This window comes from Scardinius erythrophthalmus (genome assembly GCF_964197995.2).
Source record: "Scardinius erythrophthalmus genome assembly, chromosome: 12".
NCBI lineage: Eukaryota > Metazoa > Chordata > Actinopteri > Cypriniformes > Leuciscidae > Scardinius > Scardinius erythrophthalmus.
Window position 1 is genome coordinate 19,156,222 of NC_138232.1, and position 27,872 is coordinate 19,184,093.

The following is a 27,872-nucleotide window of genomic DNA, read 5'->3' on the forward strand; positions in this document are numbered from 1 at the left end:
GCTTTGTAAATGTATCCAGTTTTACTGCAATAGCACATAAGAGTATACACAGAAAAATGAAAAAATGAAAAAAATAATATTATTCAAACGCAGAACAACATTCACTTACAGTCTGTAAAACATCACAAAAAAAAGACTGTGAAAACCACATCACTTCCACTAACAACAATCTTCTTACACTGAAACATAAAACAATCCACACATTCTTATAATAGAAATTCACATAATTATACTGATTCTTTCAAGTACACATTTCACTGCTTTGTACTATCATCAGTCACTATAGCGCTTGAATGTTTGCAGTGATGAAAAACAAACTAGAAGGGTTGGGGGTATCATTATCTGGTTAGTACAAGACTATAACCGCATTTTCATTGTGGGCGTAATTTGTTGAATAATCTGGGAGTGTTTAACTTTTGTGTTTTACGCCCACACGCACAAAAAAAGTCCCCCAGTTTCACCCATGTTACAAGGCACCAAACATGGAAAGTTCACACACTATTGTGAGTGTGTGTATATGTGCAGTTTGTACTGGTGTAAATCAAACTAAGTACAGGAGTTACATCTAGCAAACATGACCTGATCTTCTGATCACTACTGTAAAAGCTTAGCCTCTACAACAACAACAACAACAACAACAACAACAACAACAAAAATAGTACAACATAATATTTCTTTTAAAATGAAAGGAAATGTCTTTAGGGGAAAAACAAAAAGCATTGGTTAACCAGGCTGCCTTATACCCAATGGACAGTCCGACGGTCCACAGTAAGCAGCAGTTCCTGTAAAAACTGTTCGATGGTTTACAAACGTCTCTCTTTCTCTCTTTGAGACTGTAAAAGAAAGTAGATGATTGTGCACAGCATCCTGATAAACCATGACATATCCAGCTTTTGAAGAGCGTTCTTGAGTTCAACAATGCTGAAGGAGGAAGATTAAGACGGTGGAGTGGCTTCTATGCCCGCTCCTTGCGCTTTAACTTGGAGCTCTTCTTGGGAGTTCCGTTCTTGTTGAGCAGCTTGAGGACTCTGTCCTTGTGGTCCAATACTTTCATCATGGTGTCGCGAGCTTCAGTCACCTGATCCATCACAAGCTTGCAGCGCTGCATGTTACCCTGGACAGAGTCAGGTCAAAAGGTCATGAATGTATTTACAGTATGGTGTGCTATGGTTTGGGGTCACTTTTTACATGTATTGGTAAAGTTTTCGTCAAATCAATATCTGAATTTTTAATATGCTGATGTATTATCAATGTTGAAAACAAGTGTGCTGCTAAATATTATTTATAACTTGTGATAATTTTTTCAGGATTCTTTGATGAATAAAAAGTAAAATAAAGAACAGCATTTATTTACAACAGAAATATAGAGAAACAACATACACTACCATTCAAAAGTTTGGGGTCAGTCATTTTTTTTTAAAGAAATTAATATTTTCATTTAGCAAGGATGTATTAGATTCAGATTATTTTATTTAATGCCATGTCAGCATTCAAAGCTATTTTCATGGCAAAAATTCAATTACAAAAATACAAATATCATATAAATACAATAAAAACAAAACAAACAAAAACAGCAAGTCATATTATACAAGATTTTTTAAATTAACATATGATAAAAAATCCCAAACCTTTTCAGGCATAATCTTATTAAATATGTCCTTAAGTGAAGTAACTTCATAAAAGAGCATTCCGCTTGTATTAAGTCCAAGACAATCCAATAAAATATGTTTGACAGATAAGGGAATCTTACAAGACATACATAAAGTTTAAGCAAAAAAGCATGGGTCAGACTTGTATGACCCATACGACATCTGGTGTAGACATGGTATTTAATACATTAAATTAGATTTCAGATTTATAGATCAAGTCTAGTTTTAAGAGTGATAAAAAGTCTGCTTCATACAACTTATTATTCTTGCACATATTCCACTCTTCTTGCCACTTATTTATTAAATTGAAAAAGTCATAGTAAAGATTTATTTTGTTAGAAAATATTTCTATTTTGAATAAATGCTGTTCTTTTTAACTTTTTATTCATCAATGAATCCTGAAAAAAGTATCACAGTTTACGAAAAAACTATTAAGCAGCACAACTGTTTTCAACACTGATAATAAATCAGCATATCATGTGACACTGACAACTGGAGAAAATTCTGATGAAAGTTCAGCTTTGCATCACAGAAATAAATGATTTGTTTTCAGGTTAAAAATGATAAGACAGTATAAGAGGAAGTGTACATTTTAGGTGCTTTATCATTAGTCACCATCTCTTTTAAGGTGGTTTTTGGTTAGTCAAGTTTATGCCCATTCAGTGTAGTTTCCATGGTGAGGAACGTGGAGACACTAACCTGTATGAGCTCATTAATGCGGTGTAATTCATCATCAGCTCCCGCTCTCTTCTTTGGGATGAGCCCTTCCTGCAGGGTGGTCAGCCGGCTGTACACGTCATGCTCCAAGTTAGACTGTCATCAAACAAGAAAGGAATTCATTAAACCGTTACATTAACTGCCTCAACGACAGGCTGTTAGACTAATATATTTCATGTATAACACAATAAAACTCTTAAGCCACTGTAGACTAATGGCGGAAGTAAAACCATCAGCTCCAGAACCCACCAGCTGTAGCAGCTGTGCGGCACACAGGTGCACTTTCCAGCCCTGAGCACGACATGCTACTCCTCTCTGATTGGCCATGTCCTGAAGGCTTCCTTTCTTCTCCTCTGCGGAGAGAGTAGCAAGATGACTTCTCACATTACATGACCTGATTCAATACTATAAACATTATCACAAGGAAACAAGAAAACAACTGCGCACCAAAATAAATCAAAGACCAAAGTGAGAAAGCAGACAGAACGTTTGAAAGGTACCTACCTTTGACTTTGATGTCACTGTACCTCTGGAAGTGGTGATAGGCAGCCTTCCACGGGTTACGGTAATGCCGTAGAAGAGTGAGGGGAGGTCTGGGTCGGACTGGCACATAGCGAACACCGTCCTCATCTACATTAATCAAAGTTACAATTGAACAAGTGTACACTCATTTTGGGGAGCATTTCACATTTACACCACTAAAGAAAAAGGGAAATAAATAAGCAACCAAGAGAGACCAAAAATCAGGTGATCTTGGCAAGATCGGCTTTTCTCTCACTCACTCACAGAGTTTTATGCATATTCTCAGTTTCAAATAATCACAGTGTCCTAACCTGACACAATGTGATAAGATTCCAGCGACACGCAAATTGTCTGTCCACATAAGACACGACTACAAGACATGACAATATCAAATATCAAAAATCACAGCCAATCAGAAGAGCAGAGTCTCTCTGCAAGCACACTGCACTCGCAGCGTAATGGATAAGTACATAATTCAATTCATAAACATTTCACCTAATACTGACTGACTAAAACAGTCTTTTTCACAGAATAGACTTGTTCGTTCATATTGAGTTCTCAGTTTGAACGTTTCCTTTCATGTATTTTCAAGATCTGAGGTGAATTATCCATTGTCACTTTCAGTACGGCTATAAAGGTCACGCAAAATGATATTTAAACTCACATTAGACGCTTTTAACATTAAATAAAGCAGTAACACTTTACAATAAGGTTTCATTAGTTAAAATTAGTCAACTACTTTAGTTAATATTAACAAAGAATGAACAATACTTCTACAGCATTTATTAATCTTAGTCAATGTTAATTTCAACATTTACTAATACATTATGGAAATCAAATGTTGGATTTGTTAACATTAGTAAATGAACTGTGAACTAACATGAACAAACAATGAACAGCTGGAATTTCATTAACTAATATTAATAAACATTGTAACAAATGCATTGTAAATTGTTAGTTATAACACATTAACGAATGTTACCAAATAAGATCTTATTGTAAAGTGTTACCAATAAAGCACATAAACAGTACGACGTCACAGAAAAAGAAACCGTTGCTAAAATAGAATCATCGTCGCAGATGGTTATGACAAAAACTCTGATTAACATGGAAAAGATGCCTTTTATCACACGTCGCATCGAATCTGGTTAGGACACAGCGTTAAGGTATTCATAACAAAGGTGAATATTTGGTGCAAGGAAATTTTTGGAAGGAAACAATGGGTCATATTTACACCGGGTGCAATCATTTTTACACCAACAATTCGACTATTGTTTTTAAAAGACAGTATAGATCAAATTGTGACGTAACATTTATAATGCTAAAGTAGGTAGATCAGAATTAAATATCACATGTTTGCATTGCCAGATTTATAAAAAAAAAAATCTTTATTTAAAGTAAAATTCTCATCACCCCTTCAAAAAATCCACTTTTCCCAGACAAGTGTTAATGTTGAGCACTGCTCTATAGCTGTGCACTTTTGTCTTTTTGGCAGAATACTAGTTTCACACGTTCTGTATAAATATTTATTATAATGAGTTTATGTAAAAATGGTTTTGTTGACTTAAATGAAAAGTTTCTATAATCATTCACAATAGCTATAATAATGTTCTGTACTTGTTAAATTATAATTAAAAATATGATAATGTACAGTTGGCAATAGTAAGCAAAAGTTACTACTATTTTACCCCCAAAATGAAATAAATAAATAAAAATAAATCCCTTTAATAGATTCATCAGCGTCAGTTTCAGTGATACTGACCATCATTGTATTGTTTAACATGCCATTAAATAAACATTTAAAGTATAAAACATTTAAAATACAAATATAGTCTTTATATTGTTTCCACATCAGTTTGGAGATTCTGTGAAAATATATTTCTTTACACCTTATTTAATATTAGGTGCAATTAATCACAATTTATTTCAGAAATGGGTGTGAATAATTAGTTATTTTTTTAATGAATCAGCAGCCCTAGTTTTAGATTTAACAGAAGGATTAACTGTAGTTTTATCATTTTGATGTTTCTGAATTTATGACCACCAACATTTTAGAAAAAATAAAAAAATGTATTCCAAGTGGCTGTTGCATGGTGCAGACTGAATCTGTCAATTGGTTATTATGAGTTTAAGGTCACATCTTGACCTTTCCAAAAGGGCAAATGCACAGATGCATCACAGTAATCAGCTTCAGTTGCTAATGAAGCACCTAGATATCAAAGGATGTGTGTATGTTTATATATAAATATAAATTTAAGCTCACCAACATATTCTCTAGGTGGAGACTCGTGCCTTTCTGGCCTGTTTCCTGGAGGTCGGCTGCTAGCTCTCTCTTCGTCTGTGCTGTTGGTCTCCATCATCTCCGTCTCCTCAGTGGAGATCACATGCTGCTGTTTGCGGGGTTTCTTCCTCGGGGAGGCCCCAGGCAGGAGGTCTCCAGGTTGAGAAGATAAGGACTGGGAGGAGAGGGATGGAGCCGGACCCATCGAAGAAGGAACTGAGGGCACTGTGATCAAGAAAATGTATAAATACATGGTGTGGCCAAACTCCATCTTTAAAATTTCATTGGACTAGCATGTTATTAGAAGCCATTGTAAAACAGTCGATGTGACCAAACATCACTTGAATTGGATGTAGAATTGTTTGTAGTGATTATAAAATGACTGTATAAGGAATAGGCAGGGCTTGACAGTGGAAGCATTTCACTCGCATTTGCGAATGAAAAAAGATCTGTGCCAATTGTAACATGTATTTAGGAGTACATGTGCGAATAAAAAGTAGGTCTCCACGGCTCCTTAAAGTCTTAAATTTTGTTTTTTTGTGTGTAAAAGTGTTAAATTGTTTAACAAAAGTTTTATATCACAATTCCGGCTGTGATTTAATTAAATATGTGAGTGCTGCACGTTTCAAAGTCAAAACGCAGTGCTGTTGCACATTCTATAGGCTCACGGTTTGAAAGCAGTTTGCAATCAATGAATACAGTGCATTTATGACAATGGACTGCTTATGATATACTGTTGATAAATTATGACTTTATGGTGTTTGTATTGTAATATGTTTTAGGACGTTGTAAGAGTGCATCTTTTATCTTCCTCGTGTTTGGAAGTAGTAAAGATTTTTCAAAATAAAAGTCCTAGTGTTTTTCAGCCTTGTTTATAATTAAAAGTCCCACAATATGCAGAACATATTTTTTTCCTGTTATTATTGGTATTTCACTTAAAAATGATATGTCTCTAAGATTTATTTCAATGTTTAGAACATGCATAATTCCAAAATGATTAAATAAATACAGTCTGAAGCAGAATTTTTAAAAAAGCTTGGGAAAAACGCAAGTATCAAGCCTTTATAGATGGACTCTTATTTTGACAAGCACACCTACCTGCTTGTGAAGTGTCCATTGGCTCCATTTCCTGTTTTACTTTAACCTCTGGAAGAGTGGAGCTCAGGGCAGCAGTGCTGCTGGCCGCTGGCTGGGTTGGAGAAGCCACTGCATTGGCCATGGAGGCAGACACTGGGGGAGTGACAGCCATGGCTGCGGGCAGGGCTGAGAGAACGGCAGTGGGCTGAGAAGGTGGCGTCGGAGCTGGTGGAGCCAGTAGGGTGGGAATGGCCTGTGAATGATGCTGAGCAGGAGTGGACAGCTTCTGCTGCTCACCTCCATGACTCGGAAGAGCCTCCACAGTTGCCATGACTGGGGGCGCCATAGCAACATGAACATCAGATTTGTGCTTCACTCTAAATACAGAAAGATTAGAACAACATTAAACATTAAGATCTGCTTGCATAAAACTAGTTTTTGACAATGAGATCACATGCATGCAAAAACTTAACAGGGTTCCCACATTTTCCGACACGATTTTTCCAGCAGGAATTATATATATATTTTAATCACACCCAATTTCTTGTAATTTCCAGCAGAAATGGCGACATCTATTTTCCTCTCTCTTAAATTGGATTTTGAGATGTGGCCATTGCACTAAAAATGGAGGCAGATGAATTTAAGAGTTCAGGGGTGAAAAGAGAACTGAAACATATACAAGTGAAAAATATTACTTTCCAAAAAATGTAGTGCAAGTACAGAAAAAAGGAAGAGTAAACGAGTAGCTTACATCACTTATCAGTGATAAAATGTATCTATTTCCAAAACAACAGGGAGAGTCTATTACAGAGATGAGAAGATAAAAAGTTATTTTCAGTACACAGTATACCATTTTAAATTATAATGTATGAAAAAAATAGTATGAAAATTCAAAATCAGCTGTAATGTCTTAACACCGAGCGAGCTATTGTTACACATGAAGAAACTCATATGAGAGTTCAGTATCATACCAAAAACGATAGACGATTTCTCTCCAAAATAGCACCAGTTTTAGCATTTTGTGATAAAGAAATGAGAATCCCTTATATTATCAAACAGTTTACCTCACATAATGCACTGAAATAGGCAAAGATAGTGAGTTAACTCTATACAATGCTAACAATGCAAAAATCCCAGGAGCCCAATAATATCAGTGTTAACCAGGGGTTAACTGGGATTCTGGAGGAGGGGAAATCTAAAATCCACAAAAGTAATGCTTTATTAAAGGGGTGATGAACTGAGAAATCAAAATTTCCTTGAGCTTTTGACATATAAGAGGTCATCATACTAGACTATCCTGTAAGTTTCAGAACTGAAAACTTCCTTGTTAGTCCAATAAAAGCTTTTATTGACACCAGGCAGGGCGAACGACAGGTTTTTCAAAGTGGGGATCTATGACGTCAAAGGGTATCAAACACCGCCTCCGCAGAAGAAGATCACCGCCTACTTCAACACTGCCTGTTTAGCCCCGCCCACCGGTTTGCATTACATGAAAGTCATTAGAATATGCAAAACTGTTATCCAATCATAGCAGTGGCCATTTACTTCCAAGTCTTCTATGCTACACACCAATAAAAACCGAGCGTTTCAGGAGCTAGGCTCAAAACCAGGGTAGAAAATAGCCTATTACTTATTCATTTTGATGTTTTTGAATGTAAAAACCAAGCGAATGTCATAAATTGACAAGTTAAAAAAAGTTTAAAAAAGCCAGTTCATGACCCCATATTCATATTTTTTTTAATTGTCATTAGAACATCCCTTGAAATAGGATATTGGTATCTAAAAATATTAATTGACCTGTATAATTAATTAAAAAACAAGTAATAAAAACTCAGTGTTTTAGCGCAATTTTCTCACGTCATGGGATCACAACACTAAGAGATAGTAAATCTTTTCCTGGATTTTTTTTGTGCGTTCCCGAGATTAGACCTTCCTTAACATAATGCCGAAAACCCGAAGTCTCTAGGTGGTCTGGTTGAGGAGTAGATAGAAGTGCAAGATTGGTGCGCACAGACAGAACAGAAATCATGAGTTAACAATCGCAATTTTGTCCGGTGGAAAATTGCGCTAAAAATTCTTTCAGATGAATCTCTCTAACTGATATATTACGTCTCTTTAATATGATTTGTCTGTTATTATTCAATATTTTATTCAACTTAAATGCGCAAATACATAATTACATAGAATATTTTTAGTATTTCATATTAAATAACAAATACACTGTTATTAGTGATATCAGATGTATTTTATATTGAATAAAAATAAGATAACAGCTGTGCCGAGTTTACGTTCTTGCCCCAGAAAGTGGTGTAATCTCACCTTTAAGCATGCTAAATTTATTCATCCGAATATGTTACATATACATAAATGCACATTGTTCTAAAAGGGGGAATTTTACCTCTACCTTTTACACAGCTACATTTACTCCAATTGTTATGCTGATAATATAATTTGTAATGAAAAATTTGCATTAAATATAGAAGTATTTTACCAGGGAAAACCTTTCCAAAAGAAAAAACAACACCACCACAAATGCACATCTCTTTTCAGGGCCACGGTGGTCTCTGCAAATAAGCTTCTCTTATTCTTCTCTTAAAAAATGTTGAACTTGATTTGACTTGAAATTTCAGGCCCTGTAGTTGTACAGATCTAGCCTGGTTAAAACCAGACCATTCTCAGTAGTAACTGAGTTATGGTCTGGCAAAGCTCCTTTAATAACTAATTTCCAAAGGGGCGTCACCAACGGACGTCGCTCAAATGCCTCTGGGCACAATTGGATAGACCTAAAACTCCTAAAACCAATCAGAGATCGTCATGTGTAAAGCCATATGCTGCGTCCCAATTCGCCTATGTTACACTACGCCATATGTACTCTTTTTGTGAAGAAAATGTATTTACTTTTGAATGTGTAGCAAAAAAAGTAGGCAACTTTGGGAAATACTACTTGTCATCTTTATCGGACGGATCTGTCGCGTGCATCCCGTCATGTAAACTGCCCTGTCAATCATCTTGTCACAATTAAAATCCTCTATTAAATCTAATTTAATTTCCTACCGTTTCGGAGAGAAATGTAGTAGCAAGTTCATCTGCCAGTGGGTCTTTCATGGAGACTGTCCTCATGTGTTTGCAATTTGAATATAATAATGCATTTAAAAGTTTATTGCGCTTCACCAACGGAGTGGACGTCGCTCAAATGCCTCTGGGCACGATAGGCTAGACCTAAAACCAATCAGACCGATCGTCATGTGTAAAGCCCACCTCAACGTTTCTGATTGGTGCCTTGATTTCTCGGCATGGGGAAATGGACTTGAATGAGCTCTTTGCCAGACTTACTTGCAGAGCAAATCTAAATTTGACGGAAGTTGTCTGGGTTTTCCCAGGCTAGTACAGATCATCTTGTGAGCTGAAATCCAACTTTTTCTTTTCTTAACATATTTTTTCAAATTAAAGGTAGAATTAAATGCTGATATATCACTGAATTGCTGCTTGAAGGATGCGTTTCCAGAGCAACCGTGATGAACAGCAGTTGGCGCCATCTACTGCTGTGGTTAAAGGGATAGTTCACCCAAAAATGAAAATTCTGTCATCATTTACTCTCCCTCAAGTTGTTCCAAACCTGTATGACTTTCTTTCTTCTGCTGAACACAAAAGAAGATATTTTGAAGAAAGTCGGTAACCAAATCACTGATGGACCCCATTGACTTCCATAGTAGGAAAAAAAAATACTATGGATGTCAATGGGGACCAGCAACAGTTTAATTACCAACCTTCTTTAAAATATCTTTTGTGTTCAGCAGAAGAAAGGAAATCATACAGGTTTAGAACAACTTGAGGGAGAGTAAATGACGACAGAATTTTCATTTTTGGGTGAACTATCTCTTTAAAGTTTTCTATGCACGATTAGAACTTGTGTGTATATACACTGCCCCTGCCCGGCCAAAAAATAATTGCTGTTTGGATTTAAATTGGCAAACGCTTAAGAGTCTATGATTGTAGTCAAGTCTATGATCATTGTTGTAGTAATTATTATGTTTCTAGCATGTTATATGTTTGGCAACAGTTCTTCTAACACTAATTAATGGAGTGTGTAGCTTATTTCTTACACAACCATGTAGGAAGACACAGCGTGCCCATATTCCAGGATGACAATGTCAAGATTCATCAAGCTCAAATTGTGAAGCATCTGTCTATTTAAATCCAAACAGCGACTTTTTTTTTTTGGCCAGGCAGTGTAGTATATATGCATGCAAGTACCTAGTGCTTCTGGAAACAATACCAAATTACTTGTGTGTTTGTGCACAGTTGGTGAACAAAGTATATTCTGATTTACATGGATTAAATTATTTACAAAAAAAGAAAATTTATAACATATTGAAAATGTGGAAAATGTTAAGAATTCAATTCTTGAGGTTTTCAGGCCTGGAAACCAAACTTTAACCCTGATATCTTCAGGGTATTCAGGACCGTGGGAACCCTGTGTTAGGAGCATTGTCTTTTGTCCTATCCTTATTAGGATAATAAAGGATCTTCAGGCAGGGCTTACCCCGCTGGGCGAGGGGATCCCGACAGTCTTATCCCACTATCCACTCGGCCAGCATTAGGCTCGCTCGGCTGCGCTGGGATCAGACTTTTACGCACTGCCCTAGAAACACACCCCAAAAGTGGTCTCAAACTATTTTATCAACATCATCTGCCTTTAAAAACAGTGAGCACATTGGATACTGTTACTTCTCAGGATGCCATTAATGAGAAAGTAATGTAATTGATCATAATATGATGGCTAGTTTGGCTCCTTAGCAGTTAGCATAATATAAATACACATGCTATGGAAACAGTGATGAAGGCTGTGGAGTGAAAGCTGACTCACCCTTCATTCACAGGTTTCTTGCGAAGGATGCTAGGCCGAGGGGAGGAGACAAGTGTGGGTGCACCTGTGCCCACCCCCTGGGGGTGTGTCTGCACCATCGTAGTGACAGACTGCGTGCCAGTGAAAGTGCTCCCGATCGGATTAGTTACAAAAGCAGGACTTTCAGCCAAAACGACACCTGTATAACAAAACAGATTTCATAAAATGAGCAGGACAAACATTATCCAAAATTTTTTTTTATTTGTGCTGACCCCATTCTCACTAGCCCCCCACACACAAACACACATAGAATGCATTTAATTTTATGTTTGAAAAACATTTATCATTTTTGTTCACAAAACAGTTCACAGAACTTATACAGCTATAAATTTAACTCACTAACCCACTATTGCTAGAAAATGACGAAATACAATGATGTTTTGAGATTTAAACCCATTAAATTATGTTCCACATGTAATTTTCACAATTTTGACAAAACCAGCTACATTACACTACCTTGGTGACATTTACATCTCCAGAATATTGAAAAACAAAATGTTTTAATGTAGTGAGTACTGGCCTATTAGGGCAAGCTAATTATTTATTTATTTTTTCACTAACGGTTTCTGAATATTTTATAAATTAAAAACTGTAGATCTAAAAAAAAGTTCTGCTAAAATTACCTGGTGGTTTTGCTTCTGATTGCTGCTGTTGTGTGGAAACCGGAGCCTGCTGTACGCTCTGCGTGCTGATTGGTGCAGTGGCATGCAGCCCCTGCACTCCTATGGGTGCAGGTTGAATGCCCTGAGCAGTCATAGAGGCTGACTGGATGTTCTGGGTGCTGATCTGGGCAGATGGCAGGCCGATGCGATCCACCGCCATCAGCTGCATGGGGTTCAAGTGCACAGTGGTGGCCACACTCACACCAGCCTGAGCAGGAAGAGCTGGGCTCTGAGCGGGAGCCGTGACTGAGGAAAACAGCACAGAGTCCGTGTTAGAGGTCTAAGAAACATTTGGATATTAGCACAAAGTTTCTGGTTGAGCATGTGTGTTGTGTTTACCTGGGTAGGGGCGGATGGTGGAGACAGAGCTGGTGATGGGGGTGTAGGTGTGGGTCAGAGGATACGGGGATGAGTACTGTGTGGGTAAGAAGTACTGAAACTGCACTGGTACTGACGGCCTGCAGAAGAACACAAATGGATAACATGACGCGAGCTTCAATTCAATGATAATTCGCTAATTATTTAGGTTTAGATGGCTTAATTCAGTGGTGTCCAATCCTACACCTGAAGGTCCAAAGGTCTTTTTAGTAATCCTGAAGACCTTGAGTACCTTACTTCATGTGCATTTAATTGGGGTTGGAGCTCAACTTTACAGGACAGTGGTTCTCCAGGAGGAGGATTGGACACCCCTGGATTAATTCAAGATAGTTTCACCTGTTATCACTGCGGGCTTCCATGTTGACAGGGTTTGGAGAAGAGCGATGACCTGAAATGGAAATCAGGTTGGTCCTTTCTCCTGGATACTCTGGCTGGATACGTGGGGATGTGTGGGCAATGGGCTGAGGAACCACTTTAGCTGGACAGAGCAGAAACATTAAGCAAGAATGAAAATCAACCTATCAATCCATCCATCCATCTGCGCCTGGGCATTCAGGGTATGCATGTGCATATGGGCCTGGGCGGATAGGGGCCTGCATCCATAAAGCTATGGCGTCATCCGCTTCATTACTGCGCTTCACTTTACCATTTTAGTCTCTGCTTCACGTCTGTGATTCTTTGCCTGCACGTAGTGCATTTAAATCATTTAATAAACACCTAGCCGTGCCACTCGAGGTTGCATTTTATGCAGCGATCATTGGTTTAGTGCATTTATTAGGTAACTTGCTCAATAGACAATTTTTGACTATTACTAAGACTACTCTTGTGTTGGATCTGGATGGCCTGTTACTTACAGAGGCTTTGTTTACACCTGGTATTAAGATGTGTTTTGGTCGATCGGATCACAAGTAGACAAGGGAGACACATTCCCGTTTACAACTTGTGTTTTAATCAGTCTCTTTTGTCCACTTTAAACCACTTTTGTCCTGATTTCTTCGAGGGGATGGCCCATGGGCAGGTAAATGTTTGTGTTTTTTCAGATCTTTATTTCACGCAATTTACATATGAACGAGACCGGAGACTACGGAAAACCATACGGAGAGCATCAACTTTCGTTTCTGTGAGTGTGTGTTAGAAATTAGGAGCAGTGAGAGAACATTGTACTTGGTACGTTTCCTCTTCAAACCAAACTTGGGTCTCCAGCCGACAGTTCAAATCCCATCTGGCTAGCGCACTTCCCATAATGTTTACGCATTAGGTCAGTAGATGGAGAGTAGGCAGTCTTTTGTGGCTGTTTGAATGTGTTTGAACGACTACCTCTGGAAGTGGTCAAAAGTGGACAAGCTCAAAATGTTTTAGAACCTGTATTGTTACGCTGTTATACGCTACAATGTTATGCGTTGTTCACTTGTGATCCAATCGACCAAAACGCATCTTAATACCAGGTCTAAACAGGGCCAGAGATTATGTATTTATCAGGCTACTCCGATGAAAACAATGATCTATCTACATCCATCCCCCCATCCATCCAAACAATTTATCAATCCATAATATCCATCCATTCAACCATCAATATATCCATCAATCCATCTATCCATCCATCTATAAAACAATTAATCTATCCCTCTGTAAAGTCAATAAAGGGTCAAACTTTAAGTCTTTAAGCCAACATTCAAAGTTTGTCTTGACAAGTCAGGTTTGTTTGGGTTTGTCGTCAAAAATGACAGTTGATGAATTGCCTTAACTATGAATTTCATTGGATATGGCAAATGATATAGTAAGTATTAGCATGACTCGCCATAAGTTTTAGCATTGCACTCTGTCTCTTCATAAATGTGTAATTGTGGATAAAAATGGTCTGAATTGTTCTGGACTGATTCAAAATTGTTAAAGACCAAATTTGTAAAGACTCGCAATGCATTGAGAAACAATCTTGAATGTTATAAACACATGTAGAGAATGGGTTGTGCTTACCGACAGGAATAGCAGAGGTGGTCACAGCTGTAGCATGGGAGTGAGAGGACATTGTCATAGTGACAATAGTGCTACTGGTCATTTGGGTATGTGCTGCAGAGCCTGTTTTGGGGTACACACAGTTATGAACTGCATGAAAATGTCTCGTGTCTGTGGATAAAATCTTTGGGGGGAAAACTTTACCTGTAGTGGTGGCTGAAGGAGCACTGTTGGTAGCTAAAATAGGAGCTACAGTGGCAGCGGCAACAGGGGTCACAGTGTTGAAGATTGGCTTCTGCAGACAGAAAGAAACCCCTCAAAGTTGATAAGTATTAGAAAGAAAGTTTGTGGCATTATGTTCCAGCAAGAACATAAACTTCCTTTGCAGGGGATTGTAATATTTGGGGGTTCTTGGCGTCAAAAGGTTTAAAAATCCCTGCTTTATTCAAACACCTTTAGATTAATAGGTTCATACTGACTTGTGTGATGGTGTGAGGGGGCTGGGCCTTCTGCGCGCCAATAGCTGGGAGGGTGATGCGAGTGGTAGTGTCCCGGGGGGTTGGTGGACGCTGGATGTTGATGGCGGCTGGTGGAGGGTGAATGGTTACTGGTCGCCTAAAAAAGCCCAGCAAATTCAAGATTATTATTGGAATAGCACCAAACAATCCAATCGTGACACATAGTTATAGTGCTCATGGAAGAGATAGATACAATAATTTACCCATGAACCATCTCTGCAGAGTGTGTAACGGGGGTGTTGATGACTGGGGACTGGGTTCTAGCAGCTGTGATGGGAGCCACCATGGTGGGTAGAACAGCCGTTGAGGTGGTCACCAAAGGTCGAGACTGTGAATACAGACAGTGGGTAAACATCAAGAACTCTCAAGAACTAAAGGAAGATGTTGCAGATCTATACATTTTCACAACTGTGTAAACTGACAGCAACATCAAACAAAGTGCATAAACAAAACAGGACTCAACATTAAGGAAGTGAGAGTGGTCTGTCAGAACTGTCAGTGCCACCATCAGACCAGTGCTGGGTACAGGGTTCCTACACATTTTCCGTTTCAAAATTCCATACTTTTCCAGACTCAAATTTCCAAACCTCTCTGTATATTTTTCAGACCATATTTAACATAAATGGTTCTTATCGTCATCTGTTTTTGTGATAACATGAGGTTATATGATGAGAAGAAACCTAAAAAAAAAAAATATTACCTGCATATATTCTGACATATCTGATATCAGTTGTGATCAGATTGATACTGTCAATATGGTTTGATGTTAGACGGTAAACAAACATTGAAGTACAGCCTGAGTGAAGTTCAAAAGAGACTCACTTATGGTGAATACAAACAGTTTTACATAATGAAATTGTGCACATTGAATTCATTGTGTTTGACAATCACTAAATGATCACTAAACATAAAAACACTAATTGTATTATAAATATATTTCAGACATTCTTAATTTGATATTTTAGAAAACTGAATAGTCTGGAAACTATTTTTTTCCATACTTATCTAGACCTGGATATTACTTAAATCAAATTCCATACACTTACAAACTGTGTAGGAACCCCGTGGGTAGAATCATGCACTGTTGGTTATGGCTTGTGAATATATGAATATGTTTATCTTTGAAGTTCTGAACCATTTTTGCAAATTCTTATGATTTAAATAATGTAATTAAGGTGGCAAGGCTAGCTGGCTATCAGAGATGAGGTTCTGAATGATGTTTGTCTTGGAATCGGTTGAATTAGTTGGAACAGTTGAAAGTTATCAATGAATCATCCATGTTTTGCACTGTATCAAATTTATAGCCATCATGGAGACAGTAAAGAACCAGACATTAAAGGCAGGGTAGGTAGGATTTTTCTTAAAAAAAAAAACATTCCAAATTTGTTTAAACTGTCTTTATATACCAATACATAATTAAAATGTAAGTACTCAGAAAAAGAGAGTATAAAAATCGAGTGTCTGTAGACCTCTCACGACTGTTGTAAACAGCTAATTATTTCCATTCACTCCACCCCCTCCCTTCTGAGCTCCTTCCAAAGCCACGCCCCCAAAACACATGAACGCACGACGCCAAACACTCAGGCTCAGCTGGAAGACACATTTATTTACCTGAGACGAGTGGACAGGAAGGAGCGCAGTGCATGCAGTGACATCATGTCAGAATCACATGTAATACAATACCTAACTTTATCACTATGAATATAAACAAATAAGATTTCTTTTAGTACTCACTATCAAGCTAGCATATCGATACTGGTAAAGTTTAAAATATAGCCTACTTTGTTTGATTCGGTAACGAGCTATATTTATAGGTAACAAGCTATATTTATAAGGCAAAGCTAAAAACAGGTTACATTGATACACGTTTTTCCATTACCATCAGTTACACTGTGATGAAGGTGAATTTCGTGTAAGATTCATAACATATACGCAAATAAAAAACCTATTAACTCTATTTGTTATAGGACAAGAGGGTATAGAAAGGGGATGAACGAATAATTTGTAGTAAAATGTTTCCATAAACAACACTTAAATATTAAATAAAAAACAAATTATTTTCTTATAAATATGTTGCTAAAAAAAAGTAATCATTACTTTTTTTTGTGGTGGGATTTACATTGATAGTACATGTAAAGAACATAACAATACAAGTCCAAACAGCCCTGACATAAGTATGTTTATTTTGATCACTCTAAACCAGTGGTTCTCATATGGATATATGAGGTAGCCTAATTTTAGTGATTTTTAGACCTGGAAACGTAAAGCAAATTAATAAAAATCAAAACTCCATGGGATTTTTTACAATGAATAAACTATTTTGTAGTTATGCCAAGCTCTAAATTATTTAGAGTAAAACATATTTTTAAAATATTTATCCAGTAAATCATGAACAAACTGAAAAGTCATGGGGCCTTTGAATATTTTTGTGGACAATGGGGGGCTTTGGAGTTAAAAAGAAGTGAACCACTGCTCTAAACGTGGCATTTACATGAAGTGCTGTTTAGACCAGAGCAGACTGTTGGGTCTAACTGTATGTGATCAGTAAGTTGTAAAGCGTCTGCACCTGAATAGGCTGATGTATAATGTGTTGCACAGCTGTAGGTTGGCTAGGGCCTGCGTTGGCTCCTCCGGCTGGTCTGAGAACAGTAGGGCCTTTAGTGCTGGACATGACAGCTGCAGCAGCTGCGCCTGAAACACCAAACACAGGCACAGATATAACTTTATTACAGTACGCTACAGTTCATGTCACAAAACAAACAAACAAACAAAAATACCAAAAAATTCACCTTCATCACATAGAGGTGAAGTGTGTCATATCTAGCATAACTCAGCAGTGCAAAACATGCAGAAAATTACAGGTATTTAAAACAGGCATCAAACAGACACTGTAAAATTAAATTCCAGGGCTTTCAAGGACTTTTAAAGCACTACTTTTTTGGGTTTTCTAGGGTGATAATCAGAGATCTCACTTATCCTTATCTATGAGTATCTTTATTATCCTTCAAATTCTAAAAAAGGTAAATAGATAAATAAATAAATAAATAAATAAATGGTATAAAGAAAGTGCAGCACATGCAATGACTGTGGTTATTTTAACCATTGAAAGGATACTATGACAAAGATATGGCTTCCCTTATTCAAACTGATTTTTTTTCCCTCATGAACATGATTCATTTTCTCCTGAAGAATGAAAGCTGTATCATATACTTGGATATTTATATGAGCAATATCCTGTCATAGCCATGCAAAATGGCTCTATATCTATATCAGATTAACAACTAATTTCACAGACGTTTAAACAGAAATTAGTGTTCAAGTAACAAACCCTATATACACACAACCCAAATGCTACTCCAATGCTAAATACAGCTGAAAAACAGGTCATATACTTGCGATTTATTTGCCATGCATTTTGATCATTGCACATGATCTGTTGCATAAAACGACAAACATTCATCAAGTCAACGTTAGCCAATATAGTCATATTTAGACAGTGCAGGACTAATAAGAGCAAAACTAACACCCTTTTCTAAGCAGAATATCAAGTATAAGTTAGTCAACATATAACCATAGGTTATATTAACTGAAAATTTTTCAATCAAAACCAAATTTAGAAAGCATCGATTAATTCAAAATGCTTTCCATCATTTTGACAAAAAAAAAACAAGAACGAATAATTTAAACCTAGCATATAAATTTTAATTTTACAATTATAATCGTATGGTAAAAAGACCAATGTGCCTCAACTGTCTCACTCACTCACTAAGTGATATAATATATTTAATAATTGTATTATTTATAATAATAATACATCTTTGCATGTATTATTTAGTAATAAATAATTTGAGCATAAAAGTAGTAAATGTGCAAATAAACGTTGAAAACATTAATGGGAAACAACTAAGTAGTTTTTCCAATGTCAACCAGCATCAGCAGAACCATTTAGTAGCAGTGTGATGATACACTTAGCTCACGAGACGAGACGAGACGAAAAACGATATTGTGTTCACAAGAACAAGACGAGACGATATTTTAACACTATTTTTTATTAAATCTTCAATGACAAAAAAAAGTAACTAATTTTAACTAATCATCTTGTAATGAATGTCACTTCAGTTTTACTTTCTGAGTATGAATTATCAGTCAGAAGAGCATATTGCATTAACTGTAAAAGGTTTTGTCCCAATCTCAACTCATCATGCTATTATGAGACATCTTGTCACCTCAACGAGAAATATTGTCACGTTTTAATATCGCCAGATCTCATGACACTTCCTACCATTTAGTCAACTAGCATTGCACATGCCTATTTCAGCTTTAGCCCTGCAAGTTTCAGTTCAGTTGCTTCAGTTGCAAGTGAAAAATTGTAAAATGAGCAAGTGACTTTTTTATTTATTTAAATAATCAAGACATTAAAAGGATAGTTCAGCCAAAAATGAAAATGCTGTTATCATTTACTCACCCTCATGTCGTTCCAAACCTGTATTAATTACTTTCTTCTGTAGAACACAAAAGATGATATTTTGAAGAACGTTGGAAGCCGAACATTTTTGGTTACCACTGATTACCATTATTTAAAAATATCGATATTTTTGTTGTTCCACAAAGAAAGTCATACAGGTTAGAATTTCCAATTGTGGGTGAACTATTCCTTCAAGCAATATTATACTATGGGGCAGTTGAATGATTGAATCTGACTGGTTGAAGAACATTCTAAGGTGTGCAATTATTTTCAGGGAAGCGCATGCTAAAGTAGTTCAGGCAGGTCTTGACCGCATTACAGTTCCATATCACCTCGACAAATGATTTCAGTTATTTCAAAAGGTCCTTACAGCCTATAACAGCAAAAGAGCCAAACCCCACAACGACACTGACCAAACAAATAAATATAGTAAACAATGGGATAAAAACAACAAATTATTTCCATGTTTTTTGCCACAAAATTATGTTTTATTATGTACGGAAAGCACACTCTCTTTAGAAAGAGAAACACAATCGTTCAGAAACGTGACTTCAGCACTGCTCTGACGATTTTATCAGTAAAATAGTTGAACAACTTAAAAGCTACATGACATGTCTCACTAGCGATGTAATAACGCCGCTGTTCTTGGTGCTGCTGCCGGACACTGTTGAGAGACGCACAGACTCAGGTAATTCACATGCTTAATCTCTCCCTTTCTCTCTCTCTCTCTCTCTCACAACATTAATAACTGCATTAGTCTGCTATCAGTGGCCCAAGCTTCCGTTACTAGCTCTAAAATTACGTTTTGGAATTAGCAACGGAGGCTTGGGATTAGACGCATAAGAAATTAGTCCTACATACCAGAGTGTTTTAAGGACAAAAACTTGACAAATGTCTTTAAAAATACATCATCTGAGCAATCTTGAGCTGTGGTAACCATGGTATAAGCAGAATAATTGACACTGGGCCGCTGAATTGTTGAAAATTAATGCTTCGCACTCTGCGTCGTGGCCACATTACCACCTCGTGCGTGCACTATTTTTCTAATAAACCCGAATAAAATGGCAAAACTCAAATAATTTGAGGTAATCAGTTAGATCAAATTATTTAAGTTAAGAAATGTAGAGTTTAAGTAAGCAGAACTTGCAGATTTTTTATTTTATTTTTTGTAATCATACATTTTAATTGTTCTTAACTTTAAATATTTGAGTAAGCTAATTAATACACAATTTAAAATTATCATGTAATCCCAACTTAAATATTTTTAGTAGTGGTAACTTGGCTAGCATTAACCAGCTAATTAAAAAAATGCTACCTTGCTATTTGGTGACAATGCTTTGATAGTATTAGCATAGAATGAGTACAGCAATTTAAAACATTTGACATACACTGTTCTCAAACCAAGCTCATGCTCCACTTAGGGATGGGACGGTATGAAAATTTCATATCACGATAATAGTGACCAAAATTATCGTGATTACCAATATCACGGTTTAGTTCAAACAAGATGAAAGTGTTCAAAAATAACTGATGCTCACACTGAAAACATTTCAACAAGTTTTATATTTGAAAATCAAACAACAAATAAAACAAGCAGTTCTATGCACTTTTTAAAGCAAGATTATATTCTGTGGCATTTCCTTCATTAAAATGACCGTCATCAATAACAACGCATTATAACAGAGCGCACATGTATTACAACGGAAGCGCACGCGCTCTCTCGTTTCATTCAAATACAACTTGCCGTCTTGCGTCTCTGTTTTCGATTGTATTGAAAATGAAATCAGAGTTTATATATTGTTTACTGAGTTTTATAATATTTTTGTGATCATGTAAGATTTAAAACATTAATCTGCCTTCCGCCGTTCCTTCTCAAATAAAAAAAACAACAACATTGCGCGCTGCGCCTGCATCAGCCTGTTGCTGGCTGGACAGGATTTACAGTGAGTTATTAAAATCGCGATAATCAAACACGGTTTTAATGATAATTCAGTTTTAAACGATAATACTAACTGTCAGTACATTTTATTTTGGTTTATAGTGAAACCAGTAATCGTTCCATCACTAGCTCCACTCATCACCATGATGGTAACCCCCAAAAAACCCCAACATAACAGAAACTAGCATAGCAAAACATTAAACACTACTAAAACTCCCACTTAACATTAACCTGGCACAAAAAAAAAAAAAACATTATATAACACTTAATTTTAGCATTTACTTTTAAGTGTCATGGCAAAGCATGCTGGGAAATAGAAATCCTAGCCCAGTTTCAGTTCAATTTAAATTTATCTAAATTAAAAGAAACAAGTTCATAGAACTTAAAACAATTAAATAATTCAACTTACTTAAAATGTGTCAGTTTTGTGAACTCAAAAGAAAAATTAAGTTCTGAATGTTATTTTGATGGAAGTAATTTGTATAATTTAAGTTGGCCCAACTCAAACCAATTAATTATTTTGAGCGTTAGGGTTTACAGTCCCGTCTTCAATTATTCCTTACATGTCAGCAGTGTATGCATGAAATCACTGACCTCTGGGCAGATGAGAGGTAAAAGTGTGGGGAGGAGCAGGAGATCCAATCTGTAGCGCAGGTGCATTGCCCCTGAAGATCTGCACATTAGTGGCCATAAGATGATGCAGGTTACTCTGTCCCTGGAGAAACATTATTCATCTCAAAACCTTTCTTACAATAAGCACACTATGTGTATCTAAAGAAAATTAGAATAAGTTCCTAGTGGATTGTGCTTATACCTGCTGACCACTGATGGTTGCCACTGGTATCGAGGCTGGAGCAATGCTGCTCTCGAGAGGAACGGTGATATGTCCAGACACTTTGGCTGGAACAGGAATATGCCCTTGGCTAACAGCCGGAGCAGGTGCTATAAGACGACTGGGCATAGGTGACTTCAGGGCAGCCTGGAGAATTAACAAAAAAAAATCATTTGTGAGTTCAGGTAGTCTAAAGTTGAGGTGATCCTGATGGCAACCTCACAATTAGCATTTAAAGTATCCCAAATACACCCATAAATAAATAAATAAATATACACAGTGCTATGCATAAGTCTATGCATAAGTTTAGACACCCATGCTAAAGTTGACTAAAAAGAGGAATAAAAAAATCATCTTTTGGAAATTGAACTTAATGCCTTAATTAAACAAATTAGGAAAAATCCAACCTTTAAGGACACCAATTTTCTTTGTGAATGAATAATGTATCATAAATAAATAAATGTTCTTCCTTAAAATACAGGGTGCATAAGTCTGGACACCCCTATGTTAAATTCCCATAGAGGCAGGAAGATTTTTATTTTTAAAGGCCAGTTACTTCATGGATCCAGGATACTATGCATCCTGATAAAGTTCCCTTGGCCTTTGGAATTAAAATAGCCCCACATCATCACACAGCCTTCACCATACCTAGAGTTTGGCATGGAGTACTTTCCATAAGATTATCTCTCAATGCAAATCAAACCAGCTATTAGGCTAACTGAAATAAAACCATGCCAATCTCTAGGTGATGATGTGGGGCTATTTTAATTCCAAAGGCCAAGGGAACTTTATCAGGATGCATAGTATCCTGGATCCATGGAGTAACTGGCCTTTAAAAAATAAAAAACTGCCTGCCTCTATGGGAATTTAACATAGGGGTGTCCAGACTTATGCACCCTGTATTTTAAGGAAGAACATTTATTTATTTACGATACATTATTCATTCACAAAGAAAATTGGTGTCCTTAAAGGTTGGATTTTTCTTATTTTTTTTAATTAAGGCATTAAGTTCAATTTCCAAAAGATGATTTTTTTATTCCTCTTTTTAGTCAACTTTAGCATGGGTGTCTAAACTTATGCATAGCACTGTATATATATATATATATATATATATATATATATACACATACATGTGAAACTCGAAAAATTTGAATATTGCGCAAAAGTTATAATTTTGATGATTATGGCTTACAGCTTATGAAAACCCCAAATTCAAAATCTCAGAAAATTAGAATATTACATGAAATCAATAAAAAAAAAAGGATTTTAAATACAGAAAGGTGGCCCTCTGAAAAGTATAATCATGCATATGTATATAGTTATATATACTAAATATATTAGTTTCACCTTTTAAGGGGTCAAAGGACTTAGTGAAAAGAAATGGTTTGTGTAACATTAGCAACACATTATTAGCTGTTTGATCACATAGTCAAGCAAAAGGCTAATCATATCAATTTATATATGATAAACATATGATATATCAAATTTGCTATATGATAATCATATCAATATCAATATCAATATCAACCGTTATGTGTCCGATGTTGTAAAGAGTGATACATAAATACTTGTAGACGAGCCTGTATAATTCGCTCTTTCTCTTTTTCTGGTTCAAACATATATGGCTGAATTAAACCAATATATTCACTTGTCACTATGCTGTGTTTACTACAGTAAAGTTGAGCAAGTACATCAGGTATTCTGATCCCATGTGAGTGAGTGGAGGCGGGGACTAACATGCGTATTCATGGATCCGCATATAATAAATGAAGCAGGGGTTTAGATTTACATTCAAGCAATTTTAAGGCCTGAAGAAATTATTTTCTCATGAGAAAAATGGTTAAATATGTAATTTTGATGATCAAAGATGAGTTAAGGGATAAAATTATTGACTAAGGGGGACTTTAAAATTTTGACAGAATCACAAGACGAAAAAAAGAGAAAATAAATGACCTTTACAGAGGCCTCACTGATGCTGGACTGCTGGCCCTGCAGTACATGGACTGATGGGGCGGCCACAGTTACTGAAGGGCTGGGCTGGATAGGCACATGCTGGGGCAGAGCCTGGGGCTGGCCGAGGGCTTGGACCTGTGGGTAGGGCCTGACCACCACCGTCTCCTGCTTATCATCACGGAATGATGCAATTCCACAAGCGCTGCCACTGTTGCTGCCAGGTGGAGGATCCTGAGGGTGATCCACTTCAAGCCTGCTGTCCTCACTGCCAACTGTAACACAATATTCACCACATTATGTCATGCCTATTGGTATGTCAAAAATACTCGTACTTCAGTACTAGGTTGTTGTTGCTAATAAAAAGATCCCTACAGACCGACATGGACACATGTTTTCTGTGGTTCTTTGTGTCAGTCATAACTCAGACATTAAAATATCAATACTTGTGACACTGCATCAACTTTAAATTGCTTAACTTTCTCCTTAAAGGCATAGTTCACCCACAATTTTTAATTCTGTCATCATTCTCATGTTGTTCCAAACCCATACGACTTTTGTTCATCTTCGAAACACAAATTAAAATATTTTTAATGAAACCTGAGAGTTGTCTGTCTGTCCCTCTATTGAAAGTCTAGGACGGTAACCAAAACTTAGAAGGTCCAACTAGGTCATAAAAATGAATCAAGCATTTTTCTTCTGAAGAGATACGGTCGCTTCATATGGTGAACTATGGTGATTTAAATTGACCTTTTCGTTTACATCTGAACAACACATGATACATACACACACATATAAAGCCATTTACATGATGCATAGCGTGTGACGCGCACACATATGAACGAGATTCTGTGTTTACCATGTGATGCACTCTGTGTGTGTTTATATGTGAATAAAAGCCTGAAAAAAATGGGTTAATATATTTACATGACTACATGCATTGTCGGCTTATTATGCATAATCGGGCTAAGAACATGCATGCAAACGCAGTTATTGCCAGATAGGTCTGCCTAAGCTTTTGTACGCAGCCCACAAGACTAGTAATGCACACAAGGAAAATGCGGTTAATTTTGATTTCAGGAAGTCTTTAAATTATGTTCAATGCTCAAAAAAAATATATATTAGGGTTTTATGACCCTTTAATGTATACACAGTAGGTCTGTAAATGTAAAGGGACAGGATGAAAAGAAATATTGAGTCTTTGCATCAGCCCACAGGGAAAGAAAAACTCTTTACTAAACACTTTTTAAAATGTAATGTATTAGTATTTAAAGTCGCACAAAATGAAAGCGGTGGTCATCTTTTGCCAATTTCTAATTGGAGGGATCATTGCCCAGCCTCGTGGGAAGGCCCACATTGCCCACACGTCATCAGAGAAAAGATGTCCTTAAACTAAGTAGAATAATGGAGAATGCATCCTGAGATGCATTCAAATAAAGGTGCTCTGGGTTATGACCATAGCACTCTTTTCAGTTAAAAAGCTTGCATTATTTCATGGCTGCACACAAAAATACAAAACTCCTATGCATTTTGACGCATGACTTTCTCAGGGAGAGTAGCAGGGAAAAGATGTCATTCAAAGGGAATTTTAAATGATGTTTTATTAACAAAGTTCGGGAGGAGCAGGTTCAGATAATTAACCAAATTATGCACAGCTGGAGATTAATCAGTAATCAACTCAATGACAGAGTATAAATTCACAGCAGACCTATCTCTCTGTTCATTGAAAGTTTGTCAGCATCCCTCCTCCACCCCATCTCCTCACTTCCAGTTCCATCTACACTTACCAACTGGGGGAGTACTCTGGGTTCGGGCCTAAACAATAAACTTATTGTACTAATTATATGTAGATGTGAACTCGTGAAATAGAAAAGATAATGTTTTTGATTAAAGTCAGCATTCTTTTCTTTTATTTTGTACATCTGAGTGAAACGGCTTCTGGAACAAGACAAAATGTAGAATGGTATTTTGTCCACTGGGAATTAATTGACTGAATTGCTATTTGCTACTGCTACGATCTCATATGAGTGACAGGTTGTCCCGCCCTTGTGCCAGTAAGCACATCATCATAGAAGAGAAGAGATGCAAATGCGAGGGGAAGTTATTTTGATTAAAGATTACGAGGGCAAATGCATTTTTTTAAATAATGATGTGCATGGATAATTTATCATTTATAATAAACCATGCAATATTCAATAAAGAAATGTCAATTTTGATTTTATGTAGTGCTGTCAAATTGACTAATCGCGATTAATCGTTTCTAACATAAAAGTTAGTTTATATAATGTATATATGTGCGCACATAAGAATATGTATGCATAACATACATACATATATATGTATGTGTGTGTATATATAATACATATACATATTAGGCTATATAAACACAAACTTTTATTTTAGAATCGATTAACCTCGATAAATTAATTTGACGGCACTAATTTCATGGTTGTGATGTTCATCAATACAAGTTTATCCTGCAGTACCAACTACTGGAATGTTGGTATAGTGACAACCCCATCTCAAACTAAATGGTCTGGAGTGGTGGTATCACAATCCTACCTGAGTGTGTCCCTAAAACGCTGCTGTCAGTAGAAGTCTGAACCGGTCCGGCCCCAGCAGGAGGCAGCGCAGCCCTAGGAAACTGCTGAGAACTCATCTTCTGTGTGTTAGCTGTGAGGAAAGTTAAACAGGTTTAATATCTTACTGTATTAGGTGCAAAGAAAAATATCACAATTCGAAAAGAACTAGACAGAAAGTGTGCTTTAGAGCAGAGGTGTGAATCCTGCTTTTGGAGGGCCCCTAGTGTCCAGCAGAGTTCACTTCCAACTATACTCCAACCTGCCTGTACTTTTCAAGCAATCTGAAAGACCTAACTTAGATTAGATGGTTATGGTAAGTTATGTCTATGGCTGGATCGAAAACGCACGAGGGTAGCCTCATTCAACAACAGGGTTAGAGAGTACAGTATGGAACATGTTGTTGACACAGACCAGGAATTAGCTAACGTTACTTGCAAAGAAAACACATGAACGAATTAAACAAACTACGATCGATGCACTGCACATACAACACATTACGTTACTCTCCATTCACTCTTATTAATTAAACAAATATCAATTAAATAATGAGGGACTTTAAATATTCTACTTTAATTTATGCCGTGATAAACACTAGCTGATTTCGAAACCTGTCACTTTTGGTGCTTTAATGTTTACTTCACGAAACTGAACCGGTTACGAGTGTAAATCATACAAACAGTCGTCAAGCCATTATAACATAGTAAATGTTATAGATCAAAACAGAGGCGCTATTTTTCTCTGTTCCATTGCTGGTTGACAAAAGCTTATTTGAATCTGTTTATAAAGTGCAGTTGATTTACAGAATGTATCAGGGTAATTGCATGATAAAAATATGCACATGTACTGCAAACATAAATAGAACCTAAAAAAATAAATGAAAAAAATAATAATAAAACACATTGCAAATACTACCGTGTCTCTGAAGCTATTCCCACTCCATAGTGTGAACACTGCATCAACCAAAAAGCACGAAATGGCGGACCGGTGCAAACGATTTCAAAATAAAATCCCACGCGAACCGCACCAGTGTTCACGTTTATATTATATATATTTTTTGTTTTGTTTTTATTTTCTTTGATTTTTGTTTCTTTGATTTTTTTCTTATTTTTTTTTCTCTCTGTTTATTATTTGGCTTTGTAAATCCGCAATTTTCTGAAGTTTGTGTGTGCGTGTGGCCTTAAGAGACATCACGAAAACAGCATCAACTAGTGAGTGCAAGAGGAAACCACCTGCATAAAATAACACATGTAAATAAATATATAAATAATTAAATCTGCGAGGACATAAAATAAAAAAAAATTCACTCATCAATGCAAAAATGATAAAACAAAAATTTTCGGAGAAATGCAAAAATAGGCTTATTAAAAAAGTGCAAAGATGAAAGTTGATTATTTCTCATTCTCTCTTTAGCATATGCTACACGAAGGGTAGTAAATACAGA

The 27,872-nt window shown here is 36.5% G+C and overlaps 1 protein-coding gene across 2 annotated transcripts; it reads right to left on the reverse strand.

Moving 5' to 3' along the window:
• sap130a (Sin3A-associated protein a) lies at positions 1–27,451 on the reverse strand. 2 transcript variants are annotated; one of them, XM_081380615.1, is made up of 21 exons: positions 27,344–27,451; positions 26,412–26,522; positions 23,853–24,124; positions 21,882–22,046; positions 21,662–21,782; positions 17,230–17,354; positions 14,867–14,991; positions 14,625–14,760; positions 14,350–14,440; positions 14,167–14,268; positions 12,529–12,670; positions 12,154–12,272; positions 11,776–12,060; positions 11,114–11,291; positions 10,790–10,888; positions 6,268–6,623; positions 5,152–5,394; positions 2,871–2,996; positions 2,616–2,719; positions 2,349–2,462; positions 1–1,114 (listed from the first exon to the last, which is right to left on the reverse strand). In XM_081380615.1, the coding sequence occupies exons 2-21, from the start codon at positions 26,506–26,508 to the stop codon at positions 956–958; spliced, it is 3,159 nt and encodes a 1,052-aa protein (XP_081236741.1). In that variant the 5' UTR covers positions 26,509–26,522; positions 27,344–27,451; the 3' UTR covers positions 1–955. The 2 variants fall into 2 exon arrangements, with proteins under 2 accessions (XP_081236741.1, XP_081236742.1); XM_081380616.1 differs by lacking the exon at positions 10,790–10,888 and having other exon boundaries at positions 27,344–27,401.
• Positions 27,452–27,872: the final 421 nt, after the last annotated feature.

Bases quoted from the DNA above. Each gene is read 5' to 3' on its own strand.
- sap130a (XM_081380615.1), bottom strand. From the start codon at position 26,508: ATGAGTTCTCAGCAGTTTCCTAGGGCTGCGCTGCCTCCTGCTGGGGCC. The intron at 24,125-26,411 runs GTAGGATTGTGA...ATTGTGTTACAG, and splicing joins CGTTTTAGGGACACACTCAG to TTGGCAGTGAGGACAGCAGG. The intron at 14,992-17,229 runs GTGCAGACGCTT...CTGTATTCACAG, and splicing joins TTATACATCAGCCTATTCAG to TCTCGACCTTTGGTGACCAC.